Genomic DNA, 24,988 nt, shown 5'->3' with positions numbered 1-24,988 from the left:
CAGAGACCGCCCGGTGTCGGCTTTGGCAAGCCGTCAGAATGTCTGATCCATGAGACCTAATGGCAGCGATACATTGGCTCAGCAATGCAGTCAGTCAATTAGTCAGTTAGTAACCTATTTAATTATCCACCCATGGGGAGAGCGACGTTTCAGCAGGTTTAGCCCTACCACGCACAGCGACCGTCACCCTTCAGCCTAGAGGACGGCGCGATACCGAAGTGAACATTCATCCGTTGACAGGCTTGTCCGCAGTGAGTATAATCACCAGAATATCGAACGCGACAATGAATTGTAAATCTCATCAGGTTTCGTGAGATGCTGTGATCGGTTCGGCGGCAGTAAGTAAGTCAACTGGTTGCATATGAAGTCAGTCTATCGAAGATACCCGTCCATCCGAGCAGCCGCCAACCTGATCGACTCCAACATTCTCCTCCGGGAGAGGAAACCTTGAGCGACTCTTCCTCCGGTCCAGCTACCGAGTACAGTTCGCCTGGAGCCGAGCAGCCTTGCGAAGATTGAGCGAACGTATCCCGCGAGCTCGTATAGTCACTTGGGAAGACATTCCGATGCGTGAGTCACTCAGATTTTCGAGACTTTGCCCGCTGAAACCTTCTTAGGAAGAAATCTGAGACTCCTCTGGACTGTGCTTGGTGCTTGACTCGAGGCGAGGAGAGCAGCTACCGGGGAACGATAATCCTCAAGAGAGGCGGAATCGAGATCCTCCGCTGAGTAGCTATTTCAACTTCGAGGCCGAATCAATATTGATGCTTGACAGCGGGACATAGCGATGATGAACTAGCTCCCCGTTTTGGATCGATCGACGACTGCTTTTCATTGACCTTTCGATACTTGTCGGACGTCCTCGACGCTCCATCTTAATCGGAGCGTTCGGGTCAATTCTGATCTACCATGCCTTGCAACGTCGCCAATAACCCTTGAACAAACATTCCGAGAGTAATTATATCGGAAATTCATTTCTGGAAATCAATCCCCCAGTCGGCTCTTCTAGTTTCCTTTCGCTCCCAGTCACCAGTGACTTATGCAGCTGCAATTCTGGAGCCGCCAGGACGACATCTCAGCTCGTTTCCGCTCGCGCGAGTATTTCCATATTCAATTTGTGTCGACCTCGGAGAATTCACTTTCAATCCTCCAACTTTCGACCAGTGTTCGGAGACTTGGCAGCGACCGGCTCTCAGTCAGCCGGGGATTGAAAAGATACATGGCGACGGCGGCGGTCGATTCGCCGCGGAAATTAGTCGAGTCGCGGGGAACGGCTCCCTTGACTGAGCGAATGGTGGCTGGGAGGAATACAATCGAGCAGAGAACAGCAAATTGCAGACGAGTTTCGATGCTGCCAATTATGGACAAAGTATATCCCACAGAAATCAGAGCTATTGGCGCAGAGTCGCGATTCGCGGAAGGGGACGCGGATGCCCTTCCTGATGGAGCGTGTCGGCGCCAGCACCGACGAGTTCCCAGCGCGGGCTCACGCCTGGTCCGAGGGGACAGCGTGTCGGGCGCCGTTTATTACACTCGGCGAACCGGCGTCAATATGGAGAGCAGCGGTTATGGGAGGGGCTGTGATTTTGTTTCATAGTTGTGTCAAAAAATCAGGTCGACCAGATGCCACGAAAGCTTCATGTGGGCTGATTGGGAGACTTCTCAGGAGCTGGAACTCTCCGAGCACGGATGATGCGGACTCGGCATCGATATGGTTTCCGCTCCGGAAGAAACGAAAAATCAGCCTTTCGACCGGACCAGGCTCTCACTTGTCTCCACGGCGAGCGAGTGGAGACCAAAGTGGATAGGTAATCGTGACCACGCCCAACGTGGAGCCAGCAATCTAGTTCTTGATCCAGCCCTGAGGCATGTCCCGCAGTCTATAAGTCACATGGAGATGCTCACTCGCATTCTCCGTAAAACAGGAGATTTATCCCTGACGAGAGCTAAATGGAAAATCATTCATCTCGCAGTAGTTCGCCGTAAACCTTTCGGAAGAAAATCACTGTCAGCACATGTAACTTTCAAAACCCGCGCAGCAAGAGACGTACGGAGTAGCGAGATCTCCACAGAAAATCTCATTCGTAGAAGACTACGTTTCAGTTGATCGGAGAAATGTCGAGAGTCGTGCGATCTTCACGACGAGATGCGGCACCCTTTCTGACAGAAAACGGCGCTGCGCTTTTCTCTTTCTCTTCTGGACCTTCATGAAGGTGCTCAGGAACAGGCGAAAGCAAGATTTTCACCCTCTTCTCCAGTTATTTTTCTGGTTTTAAGATCATCCTCCTGTCAGTTTGCCGTAGCGTAGTTCTCCGCGACGTCGTCATCGTCGTCTCTGGGAGAGAATATACGGCGCGCGCGGTCCGCAATTGTTGCAAATCGTTGGTGCTCGTCATTTCTACGAACGTTCAACAAAAGGAACAAACACTCACGGAATGAGCTTTGCGGAATAGGATTTTCTGTGCTCGCGCCTCCGCTGCCGCAGTTATCGCAACACGTTCTGTCCGTCACCGTACAGCGCATTTGAGGAGTGGTGTTTCGGAGTCTCGTGTCCGGTGCTTCTACGAATCGGTGGAGGAGATCTCGGATTCTCGGGGGTATTCTAATCCCGGTCAGGATGGAAGTTGATTACGAACCCAAACCCAGTGGTGGTGGGGGCGTCATACTCATGCTGGCCACAGTGATCATCGGGACGCTGTTCTACTACCTCTTCCGTGGACGGTATGATTTTTCGGCAAAATGATTCCCTTAGAGTCACCTTAGAATATGCCCAGAAGACTTCAATGATTCGGCACACAGGAAGTCAGAACGTCATATCGTTGATACGCTCCGAGGAGTGTACCGACTCGGTCTCATTAGCTCCTGTGTTAGTCGAACTGAGAATCAAAACAAACGAATTAAAACTCAAAATGATGGTGGAATCGGTCAGACGGAGCCAAACTTTCGCTCCCGGAAATCTCTCCGTCGGCGCGGTATGGCTGCGCGGTCTGATCTCGAAATGGAACCTTCCGGCACCGCTTGAGTGTCGGTGCCGACGGCTATCCTCCCTATTGGAGCATCGATTGAATAGCACGGTAGTTGGTCGCCTCTGACCCACGTTGTGATCACAGCAAACTGTAATCTCAACAGGCGAGCGAGCCAGTAAAATATCTGGTCAGCGCTTGCGGGTGCTGCGTAATAGCCTAAGACGTGGCCGAATTCTCACAGTTTTCTCCCCGTAAAACCCGATTCGGTGATTCGGGAATCGCTCGGCTCTAGCTACCTACCTACCCACCCGCCTCTATTTTCAATGGCGACCGCGAACTTCGTTGAGAACCATTGAGGACATTGAGCGTGATTCATTTATCTAGCCGCCCCTTCCCGACTAGAATAAATAATTCTTCCCCAACGTGGGGCCTGACGGTCTACGCCGCAAGTTCTTTTCTGCAAGCGGGGAGCCGTCCGTGTTTGCGTTTGATAGGGCACGATTTTAATCCGATATTTCATCTGGCAAACGTCATGAAGCTCGCATCGTCCAGCGGTGTGTCTGCGTGAGAGTCGCTGAATGAATGAGTGAATCAGAGACGCGTGATCGAATACCTAGCGGAGTGTTCGCGAATCATTATAGACGCCAGCCACGATTTCAAGCTCACGAGCATGTAATAGATTTAGACAGGGATTCAAACACATCGAGGACCTTTTGGCCTTTCCGGCGCGCCAGACGCAGGAGTAAACGGTTGTGCGAAATTATCGCACTGCGACTCCCCGCTTCGCATCCGTCTCCCCGATGTGATGATTGAACGAGAAATCTGCGCTCGCCATCCTCCACTTTCGGGAATTATTCCATCACGGATGATGTAAAGTGAATCGACTCGACTCGAACCCTCGTCGTTGTATGCGATGAGAGTCCATGCCGGACTCGGGGAGGCGCAGCTCCGAAGACCGAATCCGTTGTAGGCTGGAATTTCCTCTGGCGTCGGGAGTGAAATCGACTGTTCGACACGAATCTCCTCACCCAGCCACGACTTCACTGCACTTATCGGATGCCTTGATCTCACCTGCTGTCATTCGCTTCTAAAGAAAATCTCTCATTCTGTACCAGTAAATTTCGGCTTGTACTTCTACCGATTCTAATTTCACGCACCGCGGAACTCCTCCGTCACGTTGTGAGGCGCTTTCCAGCGGAAATCGGCAGTCGGAGCGATCCGCTAAGCTGGTATTGGGCAGTACCGATCTACCCGACCGGATCCGTACTAGATGGAATCACGGCTTTGTCGAGCTCATTTCTCTACTCCTGTGGCGGGAAATCGCGACTTCTCGGAGTCTGAGAGTAACAACCTGAATCTTCCTCAGGGACAAGGAAGACGACGTCGAAGAAGAAGAAAAACACCTGAGACCACCGCCGAATACACCTCAGCGTCGCTCGACAGCGACGGCTAATGAGTCTTCGAGCGTGCCCGTGAAAGCGTTTCCCAATCAAGCGGCGAAGCCTCAGAAATCTCCCATGGGTGATCTGGACAGGAGATCCTCGTCGACAGCCTCAAGTTCATCATCGATTCCGAGCTCGTCATCAATAAGTACAGACTCGCTTCCGAAGAATGCGGAATCATCTGCTGATCCGAAGCTTTCACCGTCCACATCCTCAACAGCCACAACCGCTGCGGCCGACGCTCCGAGCTCAGGCTCTTCAAAACGTCCAGAAAACCTCGAGCCAGTCGTACCCGTGAGGCGAGCGCTCGTAGACGAAGGCACGAGTCTCGACGATGAACCGTCAAACGCTGCTGATGAACGGTCGACGGTGCAGAGGAAAATTCCCGTCCTAGAGAATAAAGGACCGAAAACGAAAGTTCTGCTGCCGATAAAGATCGCTTGGGAGAAAATGACCGAGTTATTGGTGAGTGCTTACTAAATCTCGATATTATGCGATCGGAGCAAATTTCTTCGGAGTCATGCCTTCGCCCGTGGTGTCATCGGGAGCTTTGAACTTTAGCATAAAAAAAAGAATATCGATCCCCTATCGAATCCGGTAGGGATGCGTTATGTGTCCGAATGGCGGAGCTCCGCAAATTTCTGAGAGAGCGTACTCGTCAGATTTCATGTCTGTCTATATATTTATCTATCTATGGAAGATTTTCACCGCATGTGTCTTATGGGAAATGATCAGGAATGGTAAGTTTTGCTCACATTAGACACGCATCGTTCATCCGCTCTGCTCGTCTTGCCGGGCGTAGGCGTCGAATTCATGGACGAATAGCAAGACGGGCGTATGAAACGCTACTAGCATCCGTCTCAATTACGGGTTTTCGTCAAGCGAGTCGAATCAATAATACCGCACTCGACGGTACCAGATCGGCGAAGATCGTTTCGCAGACACTTTTCACTGCCACATGTCCCTTCGCTGCGCAGTCGCGAATCCAGTCCCTCAAGCAGAAAGAAGCGCTTGGAGGAGTGCCTCTCGAGTCCTCTCAAAGAACCTGTATGCACATCGCTTTCCATTGCTAAAATGCTGATGTGGGAGCTCAGGCCTGGCTTTGAGATATTCTCTTCAAAAAGGAGGAGATCGAATTAGATCGGAAGCTCATCAGGAATCTGTCACAGGGACCCACGATACGGTATCCGGAGGCTCCGTAATCCTGAGGTACGAGCAGGTTCCGAACGATACGAACGAAAGACTTCCCTAAATGGTGCGGCTCTGACGTCGAGTGGATGCGCGATCGTGGTAGTCTGATTGCAGTCCCAGCTCGCACTGGTTAGACGTCGGCCGCGCGCCACACAGGCTTCGCTCGCGAAGGTCCTGTCTGACGTCATTTTCGTCGCTGTCGTGCCTTCCTCCGCTCGGACTAGACGTCGTTTCAGTCGTCGTCATCCAATGTTGTGCTCGTTTGCACAGGTTTGTTTCGGCGTCTGTTTGTGAGTTGTTATTCGCATCTTGAAGCAAGCTCATCCACGCCACGCTGTCATGCGAACGACGACGACGACAACGACTTCACTGCTTATCCACTGGAACGCGGGTTGTAAAGCGAATTGGCCGCGATCCGGTGGCTCTGAGCGGCTTCCAGAAAAATCCATTCTGTTTTGAACTGGAGCTGAAGCTGCGCCTCACTATGTGGGACCGACAGACCGATTGACCGACCGACTGTCAGTCAGACAAACTACGGAAGGCCTGACTGAATGACTCCCACACGCTCGGCACCAGCATTGGCGGACAGCGAATGGAATCAGTGGAACACTAACGACGCGTCTGTGTGGAGTAGTAAACTTCAGTGAGTGCGAAAACAGTGAAAACCTCTCGGTGGGCGTTGAGTGCGCGAAGTTGAGCAGTCAAGTCTGCCCCCATTGGCATGTCCAACTCTCCCTGGTTCACTTCACCGCTGTGAATATCGTCGTTTCCACCAGAACCCAGAAAAATTCAACTCCGACACCGGATTCGAAACTCGCGAAAAGTGCCGAAGATATCGTCGATCGCCGAAATTGCCGGCGGAGACATCTGCTGCTTCGAACTCGAAAAGAGAGACCCTTCAACGGAGCCTTTCCTCAGGTGATCTCCGCCGAAGAGCGGGAAATGCGCGAAAGCCCGCCGAGGAGCTTCAGATAATCTGTCGCCGAGACCTTGCTTTGCGGAACCTATCCGTCTACCCGCGTAGCACGAGCTCGTTGACTGCAAACAAGGAGCTTGCTCTTTCGCATGTGTCGTCCCTCCGGCGGTCTTGGGGCAAGTGAGAGTGCTTCACCTGTTTTCTCTGGGTCAACTCGCCTCACATTTCGAAGCCCGTCGGTTCCGAGCGGAAATTTACCGACCACGAGTTCCACTGGGAGCCTCTGTGGAATTATTCGACGATATGGCTCGAAATTCTCGGATGCAGATCTCGAACACGCGATCGCAGAGGATGGCCGCAAGTCCCACTGCCGCTGTCTATGACTTTGATTCCGATACCGATTTCCCGCGTGACAAACGTTTCCTTTCGCGATAATTCGGTTTCCGAACAAGGACCGAAATAACATGGAGGAGTGTAGTTCAGCACTGGTATGAGTCCGCTTGTCGATATTCTCAGCGCCCGGGATGGGACAGCCGTCGATATTACAGCGAAGGATTTTTAAAATCAGATGATTCCGCATTGCAGGCCAATTTCCACATCAAGGAAGTCGATTCTGGACGACCCTGCTTGGACTGCGGGGTCAAATGTATCGGATTCAAATCGCATCAATGGAGGTGAGTTTCGATCATTGTAGCTGAGTGTAGATCGACTGAGGATCACCCGAGAACGGAGGCATACTCGAGTGCGTCCTAATCCCTCGCCACGAAAGCGGCGAAGTCCCCGAAAGGGGTGCGATTGCTCGGCTTCGGAGTTTTCATTTTTCAAACCAGCCGAGGAGGTAGCCGTCAAACATCTGAGCAAGCTCCGAGACTGCGCGAATCACACAGATCATCTAGGTGTTGATGACGTGGTCTTGTCCGGAAAGTCGGATTTTGTTCGTTGCATCGAAAAAGGAGATCTTCGTCGGTTGTCGGGGTGCATCCATAAAGTTAACGAGAGATGATAACAGGGGCCCTCGAACCATCGAATTATGTTGAGCATCAGGGGGACCTCGAGCAGGAAACGACAGCTCGGATTGGATAGATCCACGCGTCGCGCGTGCCGCCACTAACTGCTCGAGAGCAAGATAATCACCGCGATTGAGCTCGACAGATTCAATTGAACTCGGATCGCTGATGGATTTCCCGATGTAGATACATCGGGGACATATTACGCGGGAGGCCTCGGAGAAGAAATGTTTCCCTTCTTATGGGAGCGGCGGCGCAATCTTTGGGAACTTCCGACACGAGTGAAGAGTGTAGGCTTCGAAATCATAGAGGTGATCGCTTATCTGCTAAATTCGAGTCTCTCAGCAGTAGCGAAAGCTTCGCGAATTCGCGATTCCATTCGCGAGAGTTATTGGTGGCGGAGAAGCGCATCCGGAGCCCTGGGAGAGACTCTCGCCTGAGCGCAGTCACTTAAGGAAAGCATGCGCGCTCGATCAAGGCGTTTTCGACGGCGAGGTTTTCCAACACCTCGGGGAATGGATCAGCCACCGGTCGCGGTCTCCGACCTGCCTTCCCTCCCTTTCTGCGTGCGTGTTTTGTGTTGCCGGGTCGAGTGCTCACTCGCTCTCGGCCCCCTTCTTTTGTCTCGCACCTTTTTTGATCTTCTCGATGCTTGTTGTCAAAAATACGATGCTCAAGGGAGTCCGACTCTGAGGCGGAATCTTGCCGGCAACACACTCTCCACTCGTTGCACCAACTCTCAAAGCGGACCGCATGATTGGTGAAACGCCGCTCTCGATGTCACTTGTAGAACGACGTCGCTCCCGGAGCGAGCCATCTCCTGACATAGTTTGTGATTCATGCCATTGTCAGACGCTCTCGAAAAAAACGGTGATACTTTTCCGTTATCGGGAATCTCGCAAGTATCTGAAGATCCGGGACTTGAGTGTATGAAATGAGCAGGTGCAATCTGTGATGATCCTCCCACTCTACCCCGTGATCCCCCATGGTGTCGGAATCGCTCGGGACGGTGATTTTCGTAAAATGCAGGAGTCTGACCAGACCGGCGGCCTTTTCACCGGGGCCATCACGGATCGGGGTCTCCGAGGCGCGAAATCCGAAACGCCTCTGGATGGAAGAAGCAAAACGACCGTCCATCCCTGAATCATGAGCAGCGAGCTCATCGCCGTGCCTGTCGAGAGGAAGCGCGTGTCGTTCAGTGAATGTTTGAATTCGGAAAGGACTTATGAAATTGATTCAGCGAACGATCAGGAGGAAACGTCATCGCCGAGCATCCCGTGAGTTTCGTGGCAGGCGTATCGATTCGCTTTCCAGGCTCCCGGCTCCTACATAGTGTCCCAGTGTCCGCTCGAAGTGTTTGGCTTCGGATCCTCTTTCGAACGCAGATACGATTATGGATTATACCGACCAAAGTATAGCTGTCCATGTCTGTGGAGCGCAGCGAGATGAGACTCGTTTTCCTCGATCAGTACCAGTCACACAGCACACAACCGGCTCAGTGGGTGGGAGGGTGTTCGGAAAGGTTTTCGATAGAGCTGCGACTGCCACAACTGCGAGCCTCTGTTCTGCATGAAAGAGTCGTTTCCCCACTTTCCTTGGTCCGTAGCATCAGCTAAGTTGGTAAGGAAAACATCTCAGCTTTTTATTATGATCGTATTTACCCTCTTCCAAGAGCACCGAGAGCATATGTAGACCTACATCCTTGGGCCATTATTGAGCGATTTTTTCCCGTTGACGAGCTGGACGAGCACACCGCGATGAGCTGAGCCCAAGTAGTTGATTGACACATTGCCGCTTCCTGAAGCTGTGTTATGATTGCGATCGATATCTTTCATTCTGTCCGATGTCGCGATGAGCTTCAATCTGGCAATTCTTCAAATCGCGGAACATCCAGCGGAGGTATTCTGCGTTGTACGCATATCTCAGAGCTCGGTGACATCGTTCGTAAACATTGAATCTCCCTGACGGAACGACCGCCTGTCGAGAGAGCGAGACTAGAGAAAGACATCCTACTTACTCGGTCATCTTTCACTCGCTCGCAGACTGTTAGGCTTGAAGCTCCGTGCGAGGCCTAACAACACCTTCAAATTAACTCTCGAAGCGACATTCGTTAATTTGATCGGTTACCTTAACGATCCGCGACTGACCAATTTCTGAATATACTCGAGGATACAAACCCACACTCAAAGTCTGTACTCAAAGTCTACATTGAGTCCCTTACACGAATCGCTCCAACATTATTCTCCCTCCGCATCCTTGTTGCGGAAGCAAAGCTCTGAGCATCAACAGACTGGCAAGCAGCATAAATATAAGCCCTAAACTCAGGCAGTTATTATCCGGGCTCGCCTTAAAACAATTCCAGACGACCACCACTCAAATATCGGCACTGCCCCGCGAAAAAAAAGACGAGAGATCGGGTGCTGATTCTAAGAATCGGCTCTGTGATCTACATCGCTTCTTCTCGGAACGTGATATCCATGACATCGTCCTTCAAAGCTAGGATTCGACGACAACCACGTAGTTTGCTCATGTTAGAGGGGACAGCGCTCGCCGATATGACATCGATTACGTAGAACAACAACTTGAACAAATTAGTCCCGTGTAATGAAGTTCACCGAGAGCTTCTCTCGAGCGAGCGGTTCCTCGTTCTCAGCGGCTTTCTCTCCACTTTTTCCAGACTCTGGGTCCTCTCTCCCGAGGCCAAGAGTCGCACGAGATTTTGAGACCGGGACTTCTCCCTTGGTGTGGTAAATAAACTTCGTGTTGGCAGTGAAATCCGTTCTAAGCTCACGCTCCTGGTAGCGAAGTTGACGGCTCAGAGTACACGCATCGACTCCGAGTGTTGAAGACGCAAGTTTTTCTGAGACGGAGGCGCAAAACGAACTCTATCGGAGGGAAGAAACGAAGAAAATCATCGATTACATTCTGCGATCGACTCCGACAGCGACGTCTTTGTTGTGGGGAGGCGACTGGAAAGCTCCAATGGGGACGGCAGCGCTGGGAATCCCTCAATTCATGATCGAATGGTCGATACAGTGACAGAATTGGGACCAGATCAAGTGGTGCTCTTCCTCTGGTTATCATCAGCCGCATTTCGCAAGAGTTGGCAGCTCGCACGCGGAATCGCTTTCCTACGATTGCGGATAAAAAGTAGAGACCGAGCTTCTGGACCTCGTCGTCGTGAGTGGAGCCGACAGAGTGAAAACTTCGATTCCGCAAAGTATGGGCGGCCGCACGAGCCAGCCTGGCGAGAAGCCTCGGCGGCTTTTGACAGGTTGACAACGACAATGTTAGTGTGAATATCCTTCGAACCCTATGATGCCAGCGTCTCGACATAATTCCTTGATCATGTCAATGTCTTATTCGCTGGCCGGATGTGCGAGACCGCGCAAAAAGAAGAATACGAAATCGGATCAGCTCGCGGACCCTGAAACCTGCGTTCAGCATGGACAGTAAGGCCCTTTAGATAAGACAGTGCCCACTGGTTATGGCTTGTGGGATTATCATCGGATTGCCCGTCCCGGAGCTCGGGGAAAGCGAAGGGAGAAATTGATTCACAGAATCTCGTTGATTTCCGAGTTCGGGAGTGAAATGAGTCGATTTATCCAGAAGCGTCGACTTGAACTTGCAAGCTCGCAAATGGATTGGAAGCAAAAGATTCCCGCGGGAGTCACGATTACTTCACGCGGGACAAAACTACGAAAGCGGTCGGAGTTCAGAGGCTGAGTTTGAAACTCGCGCTCGGTTCGGTGCTTGACAGTGAAGATATGGCGAAACACTCCCTCGAAATGAGTGAGTCTGAGGTCTTTGACATACAAGGTTTTCCGATGAACCTTGAGTAGGTATACGACACGGACGAGGTGAACGATACCAGACTTACTGCGCGAGCGTTCCGCCAAACCAGCTCGAAATCGTCCCAGCTCGCCATTGCTGCAACTTAGTCGCTCATCACGCTTGCCGGATCAAGGGGGAGACATTGATCCTCCGCCGAAGAAATGACAATCTCGGCTTGTTCAAAACGATCTCTACCGTCCTCGATGCCGATCATGCCTCGTGCTCGGTCCGTCCTGTATTTCTGGTGATCACTCTCAATGAGACGATAACTCGGGGCAACAGCTGTCCGGAGGAGGAAAATGGCGAGACTGCGGAGCTTGACGGTCCTATCGCACGACCAGAGATGCCGAGTCGTAAATAGATGACCCAACTAACGAACCGACACGACGCGAATTGACGAGTCGAACCAATAGGTATCCTCGTCCGTCACTTTTACAACGTTTTGACTTCTGAGCCTGGAAAATTTCCATTCCTGAGTGTACTCGAATGGAACCCTGACGATGAGGCTCGCTATGTCGAGCTCGGCCTGCTACGTGGAGAATTTTCCTCAAGAAACGTGAGTCGACCCATGTCCCTGTAAGTGTCTGTCCGACCGACAGGCCGGCCGGCCGACCGCTCGAGCGGCTTCAGGTTGATTGAGTAAGTGACTCACTGACAAGACGGGACATATTGGGGAGAGTTGATAGCAGAGCGATGTTCCAGGTGACGAGCTTCGCTTACGCAAAGTTTATACCTCCATAGGTCGCCCGGCTGCTCGCGAGCTCCGGGCCACGCCGAATGGCTATCTATCGATCGCCGGTTGCTTCCTGCCGCATACCACGCGGGTCAGCCCCCTCGTTCAATGACTGACGAATACCTCGTCAGACACGATGTTTGTGCGGAAATTATTTCGATCGGAGATGGTCCCATCTGGCGATGGGGAATATTCAATCGGAGTGTACTCCTGTGGCCCTAAGTCGATTCGGATTCGCCCACGGCCTCTCCGCAGTGGCTTCTCGCGGAAAATTATTCTCTCCCTCGAATATCGTCACTTAAAATTTACGGTCGTTGCCACGATCCTTAAAAACTATTGTCGTCGATTTACGACAGGTCAAACTCTGCACCCGACTCGGAGGCAAGCGTACGTCTCGGGGAAGCCTGGCCTGGCTTCTCAATGACTTCGCGTCATCGGCTTCAATTGATGTTCCCTGACCGTGCGACCGTCGAAGCCGCTAGAAGCGAGGGAGAATTTCACGTAATTTAGAATGGTCGTTTTAGTCTCTCGATTCAAGTATCGTAGCGTCTCTCCTCGTCAAAATGATGTCGGGCTCCAATATGTCCCCTCGATCGGTCAGGAAAAACCAATGTTTATGATTGAGTCGGGAGAATTAATTATAGCAGCCCCTGCGGTTGATAGAGGCGGTGATGCGGGCACTCGCTCGTTCTCAAAGGTGAACCGAAAGTAGCTCTCCGAGGAAGTGAGAATAGGCCCGGAGGAGAAGCCAGTGTCTCTCCGGGCACTTCGCACGACGAGTGGCGAAAGTTTACTCGATTCCGCATTTCGGAGCATCTCCGAGAAATATTCCGACGAGTAAATAGCTTTCCCATGCGTTTATTGGTCCGTCGGCGTTTCACCTTTTTTTCTGTGTTTTATGGGCAGATTCAGCAAAATATTAGCAACGTGGGCCGTAAATCTTCCGAAAACATGAATCGAAAGCAAGCGCCACCCTGCTTCCGGCCGTCAAAGGGAAAAAGTGCCGCTGATTGACATCCAACAGCGGTCGTCGCTCATGGAAACATCATCATGCAATGACGGTCTTGGAATCTAGTTTCTATTGTTTTAGCGCAATTTATGGGCTCTGGTGGGAGGACGTACCCACCGGTATTCCTTTACATTATTTCCCAAAGGCGAAGAATATTCCGGGTCTGGAAGAAACGGCCGCATGTGTTGGAGATAATTTGTTGAGGGTGACCATGGGTCCCGAAACTCGGTGTTCACTACTCCGACGGAACTTCATGCGGTTTTTGTGCTCTCGCTTCCGTTGTCGACCGTACCTATTTATAATCGGAATGGTGATTCCGCGCGAATTGAAGCTCTCGTGTCTGCTTCAATTGAAGGGAATTAAGGTCACGAGAAACGTAGGGCAAATGGAGGAGGAGGACCTCCTTGCCGATGGGGTCGGAAACAAGGGTACAAGCTCAACCTCAATATGGATACGGAGTAAGGTTAACCTGTTGCCTGAACCCCGCCTTCGATGTGAGCGCCCTCTGGTTCTCCTGGTTCTCTCCCTTCCAGCACGTGAAGTTCTACGTGTTGATCAACAGTGACATTTGAAGCATGTGAAGCATCGACAGCGTTGTTGGCATAGTGTTGTGACGCATCGAGTCCGCGACTCGAAGGGCACCACTGCTCGCATGTTCCCACTGGTTCATCACGCCATGCCGTTCAGTAATCCAGACGCGCGCCATTGTGTCCGACCCCGAATTACCAGCGCGCTGATTGACTGAACTTTTTCGATGGTCTCACAGGTCGGAGTTCATCCGCTGCTGTTTTGCCCCGAAACCGCATACTGGTGATTCCCGATACCCCATAAGTGGTCAGAGCCATCGCGCTGGACCCCGCCTAAGACTCTCGCCCCCCTACTCCGAAGCCAACGGGGTCGAGGGGACTCGCAACTGGCGCGTGTACCTACCATGCACATTCACTGAATCTGGCTTTTGCCCGCCCATGCGTCCACGGACGAGTGCTGCTTCTCCGAGCGTAATCTCCGAATTCAACCGGTGGCCCGGCTGACGGGCAGGTGTTTCCAAAATCTAACGACCGAGAATCTCTCATCGCGTTCCCCCTGTCCTCGTCGCTGCTCTCCACTGCCCTTTTCGTCTCTGAGATTAGACTTTCTCCTCAAAGTCTGTCTCAGCGGAGTGATTGAAACCCGAAGCTCCCACGCCAGCCGAGCCCTTTGAGATAAGTCCCAAAAAAAAAGTGGCTCCGACGGCTGCAATACCTAAGGAGAAGATATTGCACTGCGGTCCCGTAGAGACCTGCAGGCCGCGGAACGCCGAAGGAAGCCGCTCTTCCCATTTCACTACCTTATAGCCTCTAGACATCGGATCCCTATTCCGTCATCAATCCGATGATGCTTGAATTTGCGGAAAAATAAGAGGATCCGACATCAGAGTGCCCCACTCACTCACTCAGCCTTTCGGAGATAGCCGTGAAGTGGTCGTATCTCTGGCACGATTTTTTCCCAAGAGAAGCTCAGAGAGCGCACAGAGGACCGGATATTTCGCACTTCACTTATCAACTCGTAGGATCGAGTCTAGCTCGGAGAGTATAAGCTCGAGTTCAGCCGAAGACTATCGGATAGCCGAAGTCGACCCGGTGGATTGCGAGAAAGTTCGTTTAGTGGACGAAACATTAAAATCGGCGATTAGGGCGAGTCATCGTGAGATCTCAACATGCAGCATCTGAAACAGCTGAGCAAGCCCTTCATGGGCGGAGGGAAACAGAAAGAAAAGTAAGTTCTCACGCTATTCCTCCGAAATGACCGAAAAATCACGGCATCTAATCTAGAGAAAATCCGATCAAACTCGTACCGCCCTTGCCTAATCGCGAAACTACCTCAGTTGGTATAACCGCGAGGATAAACTAGATATAGGCGTCACCATGGGCGAGGAAGGCGGCGGTATTGCGAGCAGCGGACAAGCTTGCTGTCGGAACGTGCCGAAGATAATCAAGGTCATTCTTCAATTTATTAGAGACTGCGGACGACCGAGAGACAGTAAGCCGTCAGACGGCAGTTAGTGAGCGGGCGGGTGCGATGGATTGCTCGGGAAACTGCACCGAGCAAGAATCCTCTCCCTCCGAGCGAATAAGTACACCCGGGAAGGTTCTACATCCCGCACCTGTCACACCACCGGCTTTCGAAACAATGTCGTTACTTGGCTTCGGATCGCAATTTCGAGCCTCCCCGGCATGCTCGCTCGATGCTTGGAGGTTTTCCGCCTGGTCAATCGAATCAGTGACGTACCTGGAGGAATGGAGGTTCCCAAGACTGACCATGCCCATTCGTCGCCGAAGTCGGGATCGTTCCACGCTTTTTTGATCGTTCGAGCTACGGATAAGCGCGGCTGACAGATCGTCTGCCAGTGCCGTGGAACAGACGTCACTCATTTCATGAGAGAAACCTGGTCGGACTGATTCATCGATCACCGATTCCGGCAGACGGATAATTCTCGAACACAGTCTCCGAGCTATCGATTTAATTCCACGTCTTCCACGAGGAGTGCGTGACAGGGGAAAGAGTCTTGGGCACCCGACAATTCGCACCCGAAAGGTCGAGCGCATCCCGACCTGACCACCGCGGTTATGACACACGTATAGAAGGTCGCCTAACTACCGGATCGGTGGTCAACTGCGGGCAGCAGAAGACAATGCGCACGTCTGTCCATGCTTCCTCAGCCATACCAGGCGGAGAATAACGTTTTGTGGGCCATTTTTAGAAGCTGGTTCGTCTTGCGTGTGCCGCCTAGGCGTGGTCGTCCGGTTTGCGCTCCATGCACCCCCCTGGCTGACTGAGTCAGTTCTCCTCCTTCTGCAACCCTATGTCGTCACCGTCGACTCGTCTGGGCTCCGTCCGTCTGACGCGGTTTGCGTCTTGAGGAGAGACCGACGGACGAACAGGGGCCGGTACGGGACAGGGAGCGCGGATCCTGTCGCGAGCGAGTTCCGCCCAGAGCATGCGGCGGCGGCGGCCGCGACGGCCTTATCGTGTTAACACGAGAACGACAGGAGCTTCGACCTCATCAGATTAGGAGCTCCTGGTCAAGGTCTCAGGGTAGTCCTCCCTAGTTGGTACTGGTGTATGTCGTCCTCGCTGTATCATCAACTATATATATGTATACAACGATGACATCAGATATTGTGGCGGAAAGACTTGGATACTCCGCTTCATTGGAACCTCGCGAGACCGGTTGGACGCGCGCCCCGACGGACCAACCCGGACGGCTCCCCGGCTCACGGGGCTCCGCTCGGAATTCAATATCGGGCTCTGGCTCAAGTCGTTCTTCTGAACCACGCTCCGAAATTGTCTTTGGGTGCTTCCGATCGGTCAGCCTTCAAGGATTTCTCTGACGAATTCTCCACGGAGCCGCAAACCGTCAGAGTGTAGGTTGCATGTGCGAAAACGATCTTCTTCTGAGCAGCCTGGCGACCCGTCGCTTGCTCGGTTCGTTGGCATGTCGGTCGGTCGGTGGCTTTGTCAGTGGTTTGGCTCAGGTGTTGCTTTGACAGGCCGGTAGATCACACCGGAGCTCCACCTCAAAATGTCGACCTGCTTTCCTCATGCGGCTTAGCACCTCGAATACTCGTTCCAGTATTTCTGGTGTGAAGGATGTTTGCCCCGGTCCTAACACCGCGGTGGAGCTTCTTAATCGAGACAATTTTCCAGTTTTCTCCGCAGAGCTCGTTCATCAGAATGATCAGCATATTACACAATCGGACTTCATCAGAGCCGTGGCGCGCCATTTCTATTCCGCGTAGCGAATTGAGATTCATACATGGGTCGCACGAGCCTCGTGCGCTCTTGTCTCAGAGCCCGGTTTCACTTTCGGATGGAAAATAGTTCGCGAGAAAGAGCGATCGATGGAGGGAGGATCATGCCCAGGGGATACTAAAGCTCTTCCCACCGAAAATTCCCTCAAATTTCACTCATCGAGGCCTTGCCATCGCATGGCGGACCGATCGAAAGAGAGGCCCGCACGGTTTTCTAATTCCAATAAGTAGGAAGCGTATCTCAACCGCATCGTCAGCAAGTTATTACTTCTTTATGTTCTGTACGTGATCGGACGCAGCACTTCGGTGGAGGCCTAAGGGTGTCGGACTATTTCGCAAAGCTCTCCGCGACCTTCAGCATCGCATATGCATACATGTATGTCTCGTTTCTGATCACCTGTGGACCATGAGGCGTCAGGGCAGCATCGACGTCTCGACGGCCTCCTGAGAGGCCAAGCGAACCTCATCTAGAAGTAAATATGATCTGTCTCCATCAAGATGAGCAGCTTTTTGCGCCCGCCGTCACCATCGTCGATGACAACAACCCGTCCGAACCGAGAAAAACAAACACACGACGGTATCCCGTCTGGAGACTTCCGCTCGACCGGGCGATGTCTGACGACTCGCAACCGACTGCCGGAATAGAACACCACAGACGTCGAATTGCATCATCACTCCGATAGCTTCACGCGATGAACAAGGGTCACGAGCATTAAAGCGGCCTTGAAATGACCTCAGGCTTCTGAGGAGTTACGCCTTGCCGTTTCGGTAATGATGAGCCCGATACGATGGTCACGCGAGCTTCTTACCTCCGCCGCGGCGAAAGCCTCGCTCGAGACGAATTTCATACGAAATTAGTTAATTGTGAGAACCGAGAATAGGGAGTTTTAATTTCTCTGCCGCTGCCCACCTTCGACGGTCTGATCGGTGCCAGGATTCCCACTGTGTTCTCCGAGTCTTGTTTGGCGAGTCTCTCAGGCTAATCTAAACCCAGACTTTCGGGTAAAGGTTGTCCTAATTTATCCTCTGCCCTGGTTTGTTTTACTGCGTTGACCTCACGAGGACCCAATCCAGTCAAAGAGCCGTCCGCGTAGCGAGTATGCCGTGGCATCAGCGACGCTGGCGACGTCGCCGACGACAGGGCGGGTCGGGCTAAATTCAGTCGAGCTCTCCGTCATATAAACGCTTTCGGGGACAAAAGTCAGGAGCACGCCTTCTCAATGAGCTCTTTTTTAAGACAGCTGTTCTTCTGTCGGACGGGCCATCCCCGCTCGGCTCTACCGTAGCCTTGGCTTCGTCTCGTGACTTAATTCATTCTGGAATCGGGAGGAGGCCGAGAGAAAACTTCACGGAAACACACTATGGTCACAGTTTCGCACTCGGCTCTGAGCGAACGCGTCTGTCGGCCTCTGATTCGATCCTGTCCGGGCTCACGAGCCCTGATCCGCCAATTTACGGGAGTCAACTCCGGGATGTCTGAGCCGTTTCGAGGGGGAAATCCATCTCCCGGCGATGAGGGCTCAGGAGCGGCGTGAAAAAGGAGATATTTTCCCGCGTCCAGAACCCGACCTATTATTTTGAACGAGCGGGGCAGGGAAAAAAGCATTCCGAGGAAGACTTCCGCCTTCCAAAAAGCTCGGCATGACGGCGCGGCGTTTCACAACCCACGGAGCGAGACGAACTTTTGCGGAGCGTTCTCTTACTCGGAGAGAGTGATGGTGTTTCTCATTTCAACAGAAGTGAGCTCGAGCACTTGCTGCGACTGCATGTGACATGTCGTGCGACTTAGCCGGGACGAATCACCTCCAGGGCTCAACTGCTTGAATTCAGTAAGCCATCTTTTTCCAGCTGGGGCTTGCCGGGCATCTGGCATGATGGCCCCCTGCACTCGACCATCATGAACGAATAATTTCAGACCCCGTCCTTCTGCGGATGCGCTCCGGCGGCGAGAGAGGACAAGCGGGACGATGCTATGAAATCTCCGGGGGAAGATCATGCAATTTTCCCAACCTGAGTCGTTGCTCCTCCGAGACATCGCGAATTTTCAGGAGTTTGGAGTTCAATTGGAGAAACAGTGAACAAGTATTTTTTCCTCCACAGAAAATCTTGTTCGAACTGCAAGTGCCCACGGGAGTCTCACGACATCTACAACGAAGAGAATGTGAGTTCGAAAGAGCGCCTCGGAATCAAACAGACCGACAAGAAGTGCGACCCGCAGGATTCGAGGCCTGGCAAACCCGACGGGTATTCATGGGTTCCTCCGGGACTACCAATCGAGAAGGTAAACACGTCAGCCCTCTCTCCGGTCCAAAACTCATTCGGAGACCGATAACAAAGATTTCCCTGCTGCTACCTACAATATTCGTTTTCATTCTGAGCATATTCCTCCTATCTTCCGCTCTTAGTTAGCTCCGCATAAAATTTATGACTCACGGTTCATTATCTGAGGCGGCTGACAATAATACGGGCTCTAAATTTATTCCGTCGGATGCCAGATCGACAAATACTTCCGCGAGCTGCCGAACCATAAAGTGCCGAAGATCGGAACGCCCGGAGAAAAATATCGGGACAAGCAGTTGATTCTCCAACTGCCGAAACAGGATCTCGCGTTGCCATACTGCAAATTCTTGGAGAAAGAGCATCACAAAAGCTTCGACGAATTCGTCAATACCCGCAATGAGGCCGCACTGGATATCGGGTTTGTTAACCAGGCGCTCGACAGATCATTGGTAAGTTAATCGATCAAGGATCCGTCTCGGAAGGATCATCCTTTCTTCGATAGTATTTTTTTTGCGGAGCGATAGGGATCGGCTCCTCGAATGTAGCCAAGAATAGGGTCGAGGAAGCGACGTCTTACGACCGGTGGGCACTTGATGCAGTCATCGACGTCGTCGTCGTCCCTCTCTCGATCAGACCCGTCAGGAAGGGGACGGACAGCGAACTTTATATGCTACGACTGAATCAATATCTCTGCACACACTGTCGTTGACCATATGTACATCTAGCTAGAGCACAATACCTTCCTGGAATTATATCCAAGCGAGAGAGGGCGTGGAGCTCGACCCGTACTCTAAGTAATCGGATGTATTTCGCAAGAAAGAACTCCTCCGCTGATCAAATACCGACTCTCGCTCCTGCATCTATCCGGGAGTCTCTCCAACGGTTGATCCTGCTGTCGGGTGTGTCGGCTCAAATTTATGACGAGGCCGTAAAATTACACGGTCTCAAGAGATGAATTACTAGGTGCCGGCGATTTCTCCGCAATCTCATCTTGAACATTTTGCGCTCCTAGTCCGATTCGGGCTCGACTCATTGAATACACAATGCCGAGTGCCTCAAAGGTAGACTGTTGAACCACATTCTCCCGCGCGCTCATTCCGGTCATTAGCGCACATCTTCCATATCTATGACAGCTCCTCAGAGAACCATCCGGAGCCTCCCTCTTCAGCCGTTCCATTCCCCGTGCTCGACATGAATTCCCACCCAGATACATAGGTATGAATATCGCTCCCGTGGACGAGCTCGGGAAGGATTCAATCACGCTGCTCAACTTTTCAGGACTGTCGAAGATGTGGAGGAGTTCTTCCGGAGGGACAGCTTGGAGTTATCGCACCCAAGTTCGGCGAGCAGGTGGCTTGGCATTGCGCTTGCTTCACATGTGACACTTGCCACGAACTTCTTGTGGATCTCACCTACTGTGTGAAAGACGGTCGCATCTTTTGCGAACGTCACTACGCAGAACAGATCAAGCCCCGCTGCGCCGCTTGCGATGAGGTTAGTTACGAAATGGACAGAGCCTAATCTATGGACTACGTAGACGACGAAAAGAGCTTTCTTCACTTTGAACGGTAGCCCGCGAAGCGTGCCGGAACGCCCTGCGCTCCGTGACATGTATGACGTGCGCCGAACATCTCGACTGGGAGGAAAGAACATTAATAGACCACAGCCGTGACCTGTACCCTTTCTAGTCGCTGCTCGTAACGTTCACGTAATCTTCCTTGCGAGGACGAGGCCTGAGATCGTTTCCGTCTAGCGTAGCGGCATATTCGTCAGCGAACTAGTCGTCCGAATATATCTTACGTCGTCTCGAGCCCCTCTCGCCGCTCTGATCCTGAGAGCTAGTACATGGCGTGTACTTACCGAGTAGGGTCGAGTAGTCCTCGACGTTGTATCAATATTCAACGGCGAGTAGGTCCCATTATGCACCGAGGTTCCGAGTTAATTTTTCATGGTGAAAGCCAAGCTGCTATCCGCTGCAGCTGCGTGGGGATTTCGAGTCACTGAATCTGAGATGGAGGCATGGGAGCTCCCTCCGCGGGGAATCCCACTCACCGTGTTTTACTTGCGGATTGTCCGCGATATGATGGGCATTCGATAATGGTGCTCCGGTCAATGGCATTAATCGTTTTTTGCGATGCCCCATGATATTTCGGTCCCTCGGAGAGTCGGTCTCATTCCCTCGACGGATCCGGACCATGGACGTCGTGTTTCGCGAACCGCTCCTACGTACATACAATCATCTGCGAACTGCAGGGGACGAAGGCTGTCCCAGTGTTTTCTGGCTTAAAGCAGTGAAGGAGTGAGAGAGTCGCAATTAAGTCTGGGTGGAGTTCGAACGACGTATGTGGGCAACAAAGACTCCGTAACCCGACTTTGACTAGCTCGGATCTGGACCTCCGCAGCTGCTTATCTCGACTATTACGCAAGGAGGACTCCTGTCAACGACGCTACTTTCGGCAAGGATCGATCGATTCTTTTCCCGGCATGGGAACTGCAGAGAAACATGTCTCGTGACGTCGCCCGGAGTGATTAATGCGACATCTCTCAACGATTCCCTCCGACTTGATGCACTCACAATGTATTGCGTATGTGCCTCGTTGAGCATGTTCACTTCAGAACCGTTCATTTGAGCCCCGAAGCCCCACGAGCTGCTTTGGAAGCTCTTGAAAAGACGCTGAGGTTACGAGTCGCTATGAAGCCGACGAGGGAGCGTCTTCGAAGCTGAGAGTCAGAGAGGGCAAATTGGAGGATTGGAATCAAAGGAGTCCCTGAGCAGATGGAATTGCCCCTGTAGCTGCTTCGGTCCAAGGTCGAGGAGAGTCGAAGGAACGTATCGGAGAGGATTCCAAGAAGGAGACCAGCGCACGAAGAAAGCCGAGCACGTACGCATGTATTCGGATGGCCGAGTAAAAACAAGTCGATGACTCCCCGAACGAAACGACACACGCACGGCCTCGTGTTCGTAATTGTATCAAGCCTAGTCTCATTTGATTATGAAACGAACATTTCGTCCATAATCGGCCGCTTTGCCGATGCATCTATTCTTGGCTTAGTCAATTATTCTCAGCCGAGTTCAGGAGTCGAGTACGGGGTAACATTCGGCTACCGGTTGAAATATTCATTCCTTCACAATATCCGCATACCCGTGCACTCACTCGCTCATCGAGGTTAAGTTCCTCCGAAGACCCCTCTGGAGACTATCCCGCTCACGGAGGTTCTGATGACATGTCGTCTCGGCCGAGGAAGAGCTTGCAACTCTCATACAATAGAACAGAGGGGTTCGCGAACAGAATTCGGGAGGCTGCGGAGAATCTCCGAAAAACATTCACTACAATGACGGAGCTACATTCTCGAATCTCACGAATAGGCGTCACAACTGGATGGGGTCTCTGTGCTCCAGGATATTCAACTCAATTGAATCGCAAGGGCTGGCCATTGAACCCATAGGAATCCGGAATGAGGGAAACGGAATCACCGGACTCGACCATTCAGAGAGGGTATTCTCCAATCGTGGTGCATTAGTGGGAAATTTTTCTTTCAAAAGTCGTCTGTAAACGTAGGTACTTTGCGAATAGGGTCTGCAAGCCGTTCAGCCGGCCTTCGATTGATCTAGGTAACTCTTGACACTCAGATTCGCGTCGTCACTCATTACCATGACAGACGGAGGACCCGCATCCCTTCTGTTAATCGCTGACCGAAAGTTACTGGGTCGATCACCGATTCTCCCCCCTTCCCCCGGATCTCGGGAATAGAGCTGCCAATGACACTTTAGAGAATCCCTCAGAAGCGGTCGGTTGAAATTGGGCAGCTGGTAAGCTTCGGCAGAAACCTCAGGGAGTATCCAGAGTCGATTTCTGAGGCAACTCGACGAATTTCCGGCGAACGATTCCCGCGCTTGGGCCCCTTGTCGTTGGACCGGGGAAAGACTCGCGGGGCTTCCATCTTCCGCTCCAAATCTACACAGATTGGTGGATGTTGAATTTATTTCGGCTACACCCGGCTTTATCCCGCCGCCCTTTTGTCCCTGGTTCTCCGTCGCCTTCATGTTTTGCTGGACCCGATCGATGCGTCGAACGGAGGTTCCCCGAGCCTGGCGATTGTCTCATTAATGTCCCTTCCCAAGGCAAATCGCAGAAACTCCATGCAGAGGAGAAAACCTCTGACTTCCTTCAGGTCAGGCTAAGGCTTCAGCTTCATGGGGAGCGAATGAAGAGCAGTTATTCAAATCAAGGTAGTTGTCGTCAGGTGCCACCGGTGTACTCCCCTCGAACTCTTAATATTTTATTATCCAGACGCAATGTCTTGCTTGCGAGTATCTAGGGAAGAACGGGTGTCCCCTCGTGACCCTGTCGTTTCCCCGAATCGATCGGAGCTCGTTTGTGCGGAGGCCAGCGGCTCCCCAGGTTCGATCGCGACTGCGTCATGAGACGAGCGCTCTGCGCAAGGCACGAACCGATCAGCGGCCGATAGTCGAACGCTTGAGGCTGTTTACCCATCACGAGCTACTGAGCTCTGCTGCTACGGGAGCGAGAAGTGGTCATTTTTTCGGAGGTTATTATAGCTTCGCATGGAACCTCCGTCTCCTCGAAGTTCAAATGAAGTTCCGGTCTCGAGACATTGGAGTCTCAACGGCTGGCCGGCTCCTCGAGCTGAATTATTGTTTCTGGAAGACGGAAGAACCAGGACTCGATCACTGGTCAAACAATGTATGTCCTGATCCGAAATCCCGGCGACCTCCGAGATGGAGGCTTGCGAATACTCCTACACGTCGAAAGATTCTGAATTGCCTTCTCGACTCGAGAATACCGCCCTTGGTGATTTGCCTTGGCCTATAGATTGGCGTAGAGCCCAGAGAAGAAGTGTTTTGCTGGTTTTAGAGAACGCCTCCGTGCGGAAGCCAACAAGGGGCCACTGTCTACTAATCTGAGCTCGGTGATGATCTCATGCTTTGCTTTCCTGAAACGATGCCATCAGACAATCGAGCTCAAGCTTCGAAATCGCTTGACGCATGAGGCTGTCATCTTTGCGCTCAGGCGGCACCGATATTGGTTGACGAGCGACCGAAAGAATCGCGGCAATATCGAGCGCTGACTGGTACAAAAATCTCGGAGACATCTCTTCACGCGTTCCGAGGACCCTCAGCTCAGTCACGCAAGCACAAATATTCTGATTGTGGGCTGTTCTACCGGCTGGACTCCCGGGGACCGTCGTTTTCCGCGAGAGCCGGTCCCGGTCATGAGTTTTCCCTGACAGAATCGAAACGTAATTCAGAAACCATCGTCACCGAGCACTGATCAAGAATAATTGCTCGCTTGCTCTTTCATCAGGGCCTTTTAACACGTGGTGGTTCCGAATCTCCTCTCCGAGTGATGCCTACAACCCAGGAAGGCCTCGTGGTCCCGAACAGATGATGCTAATTATCTGCTCGAGGTTTCCAGATGTTTGAGAGCTCGTAGGCGTTGATGGGTGTTTGTTGTATGGCGGTCTGCGAGCATGCTCAAGTTCCCTCTTAATCCGAGTTCGGAATCTCCTCCGTTCGTGGAGGCTAGAACACAAGGTCATCCCTGCGAGTCCAAGTGACGGACTGCATTCCGCGTGACACCTCGACGCCAGACGTACGCTGAACTTCAATCGAAGCAGCCACCGGCCATACTGATAGCCTGGGCTGATCCGCCGGCTTACACTGCGCTCGAAGGGACAGAACACAGTCGGGTCCGCCCATGACTTGAGCTCCAGATTCCGACGGTAGTCGTTCTTCTGTAATCCACCTCCAAAGTGACCAAAGGAGAATGGGGGAAGCGTTTCCTCGCCGAGAGGCG

The 24,988-nt window shown here is 52.2% G+C and overlaps 1 protein-coding gene across 1 annotated transcript in view; it reads left to right on the top strand.

Moving 5' to 3' along the window:
* Positions 1-8,652: 8,652 nt before the first annotated feature.
* Positions 8,653-24,988, top strand: part of Lmpt (four and a half LIM domains protein limpet) — a 38,016-nt gene continuing 21,680 nt past the window's right edge. The window contains exons 1-4 of the mRNA XM_003741197.2: positions 8,653-8,799; positions 18,990-19,170; positions 19,385-19,618; positions 20,448-20,663. Coding sequence (XP_003741245.1) covers positions 8,669-8,799; positions 18,990-19,170; positions 19,385-19,618; positions 20,448-20,663 — 762 coding nt within the window. The 5' untranslated portion in view covers positions 8,653-8,668. The remainder of the gene's footprint in view (positions 8,800-18,989; positions 19,171-19,384; positions 19,619-20,447; positions 20,664-24,988) is intronic.

The sequence above is a fragment of the Galendromus occidentalis genome, unplaced genomic scaffold (assembly GCF_000255335.2).
Source record: "Galendromus occidentalis unplaced genomic scaffold, Mocc_1.1 scf7180000077128, whole genome shotgun sequence".
Classification (NCBI taxonomy): Eukaryota; Metazoa; Arthropoda; class Arachnida; order Mesostigmata; family Phytoseiidae; genus Galendromus; species Galendromus occidentalis.
This window is presented reverse-complemented; position numbering and strand designations above follow the sequence as displayed.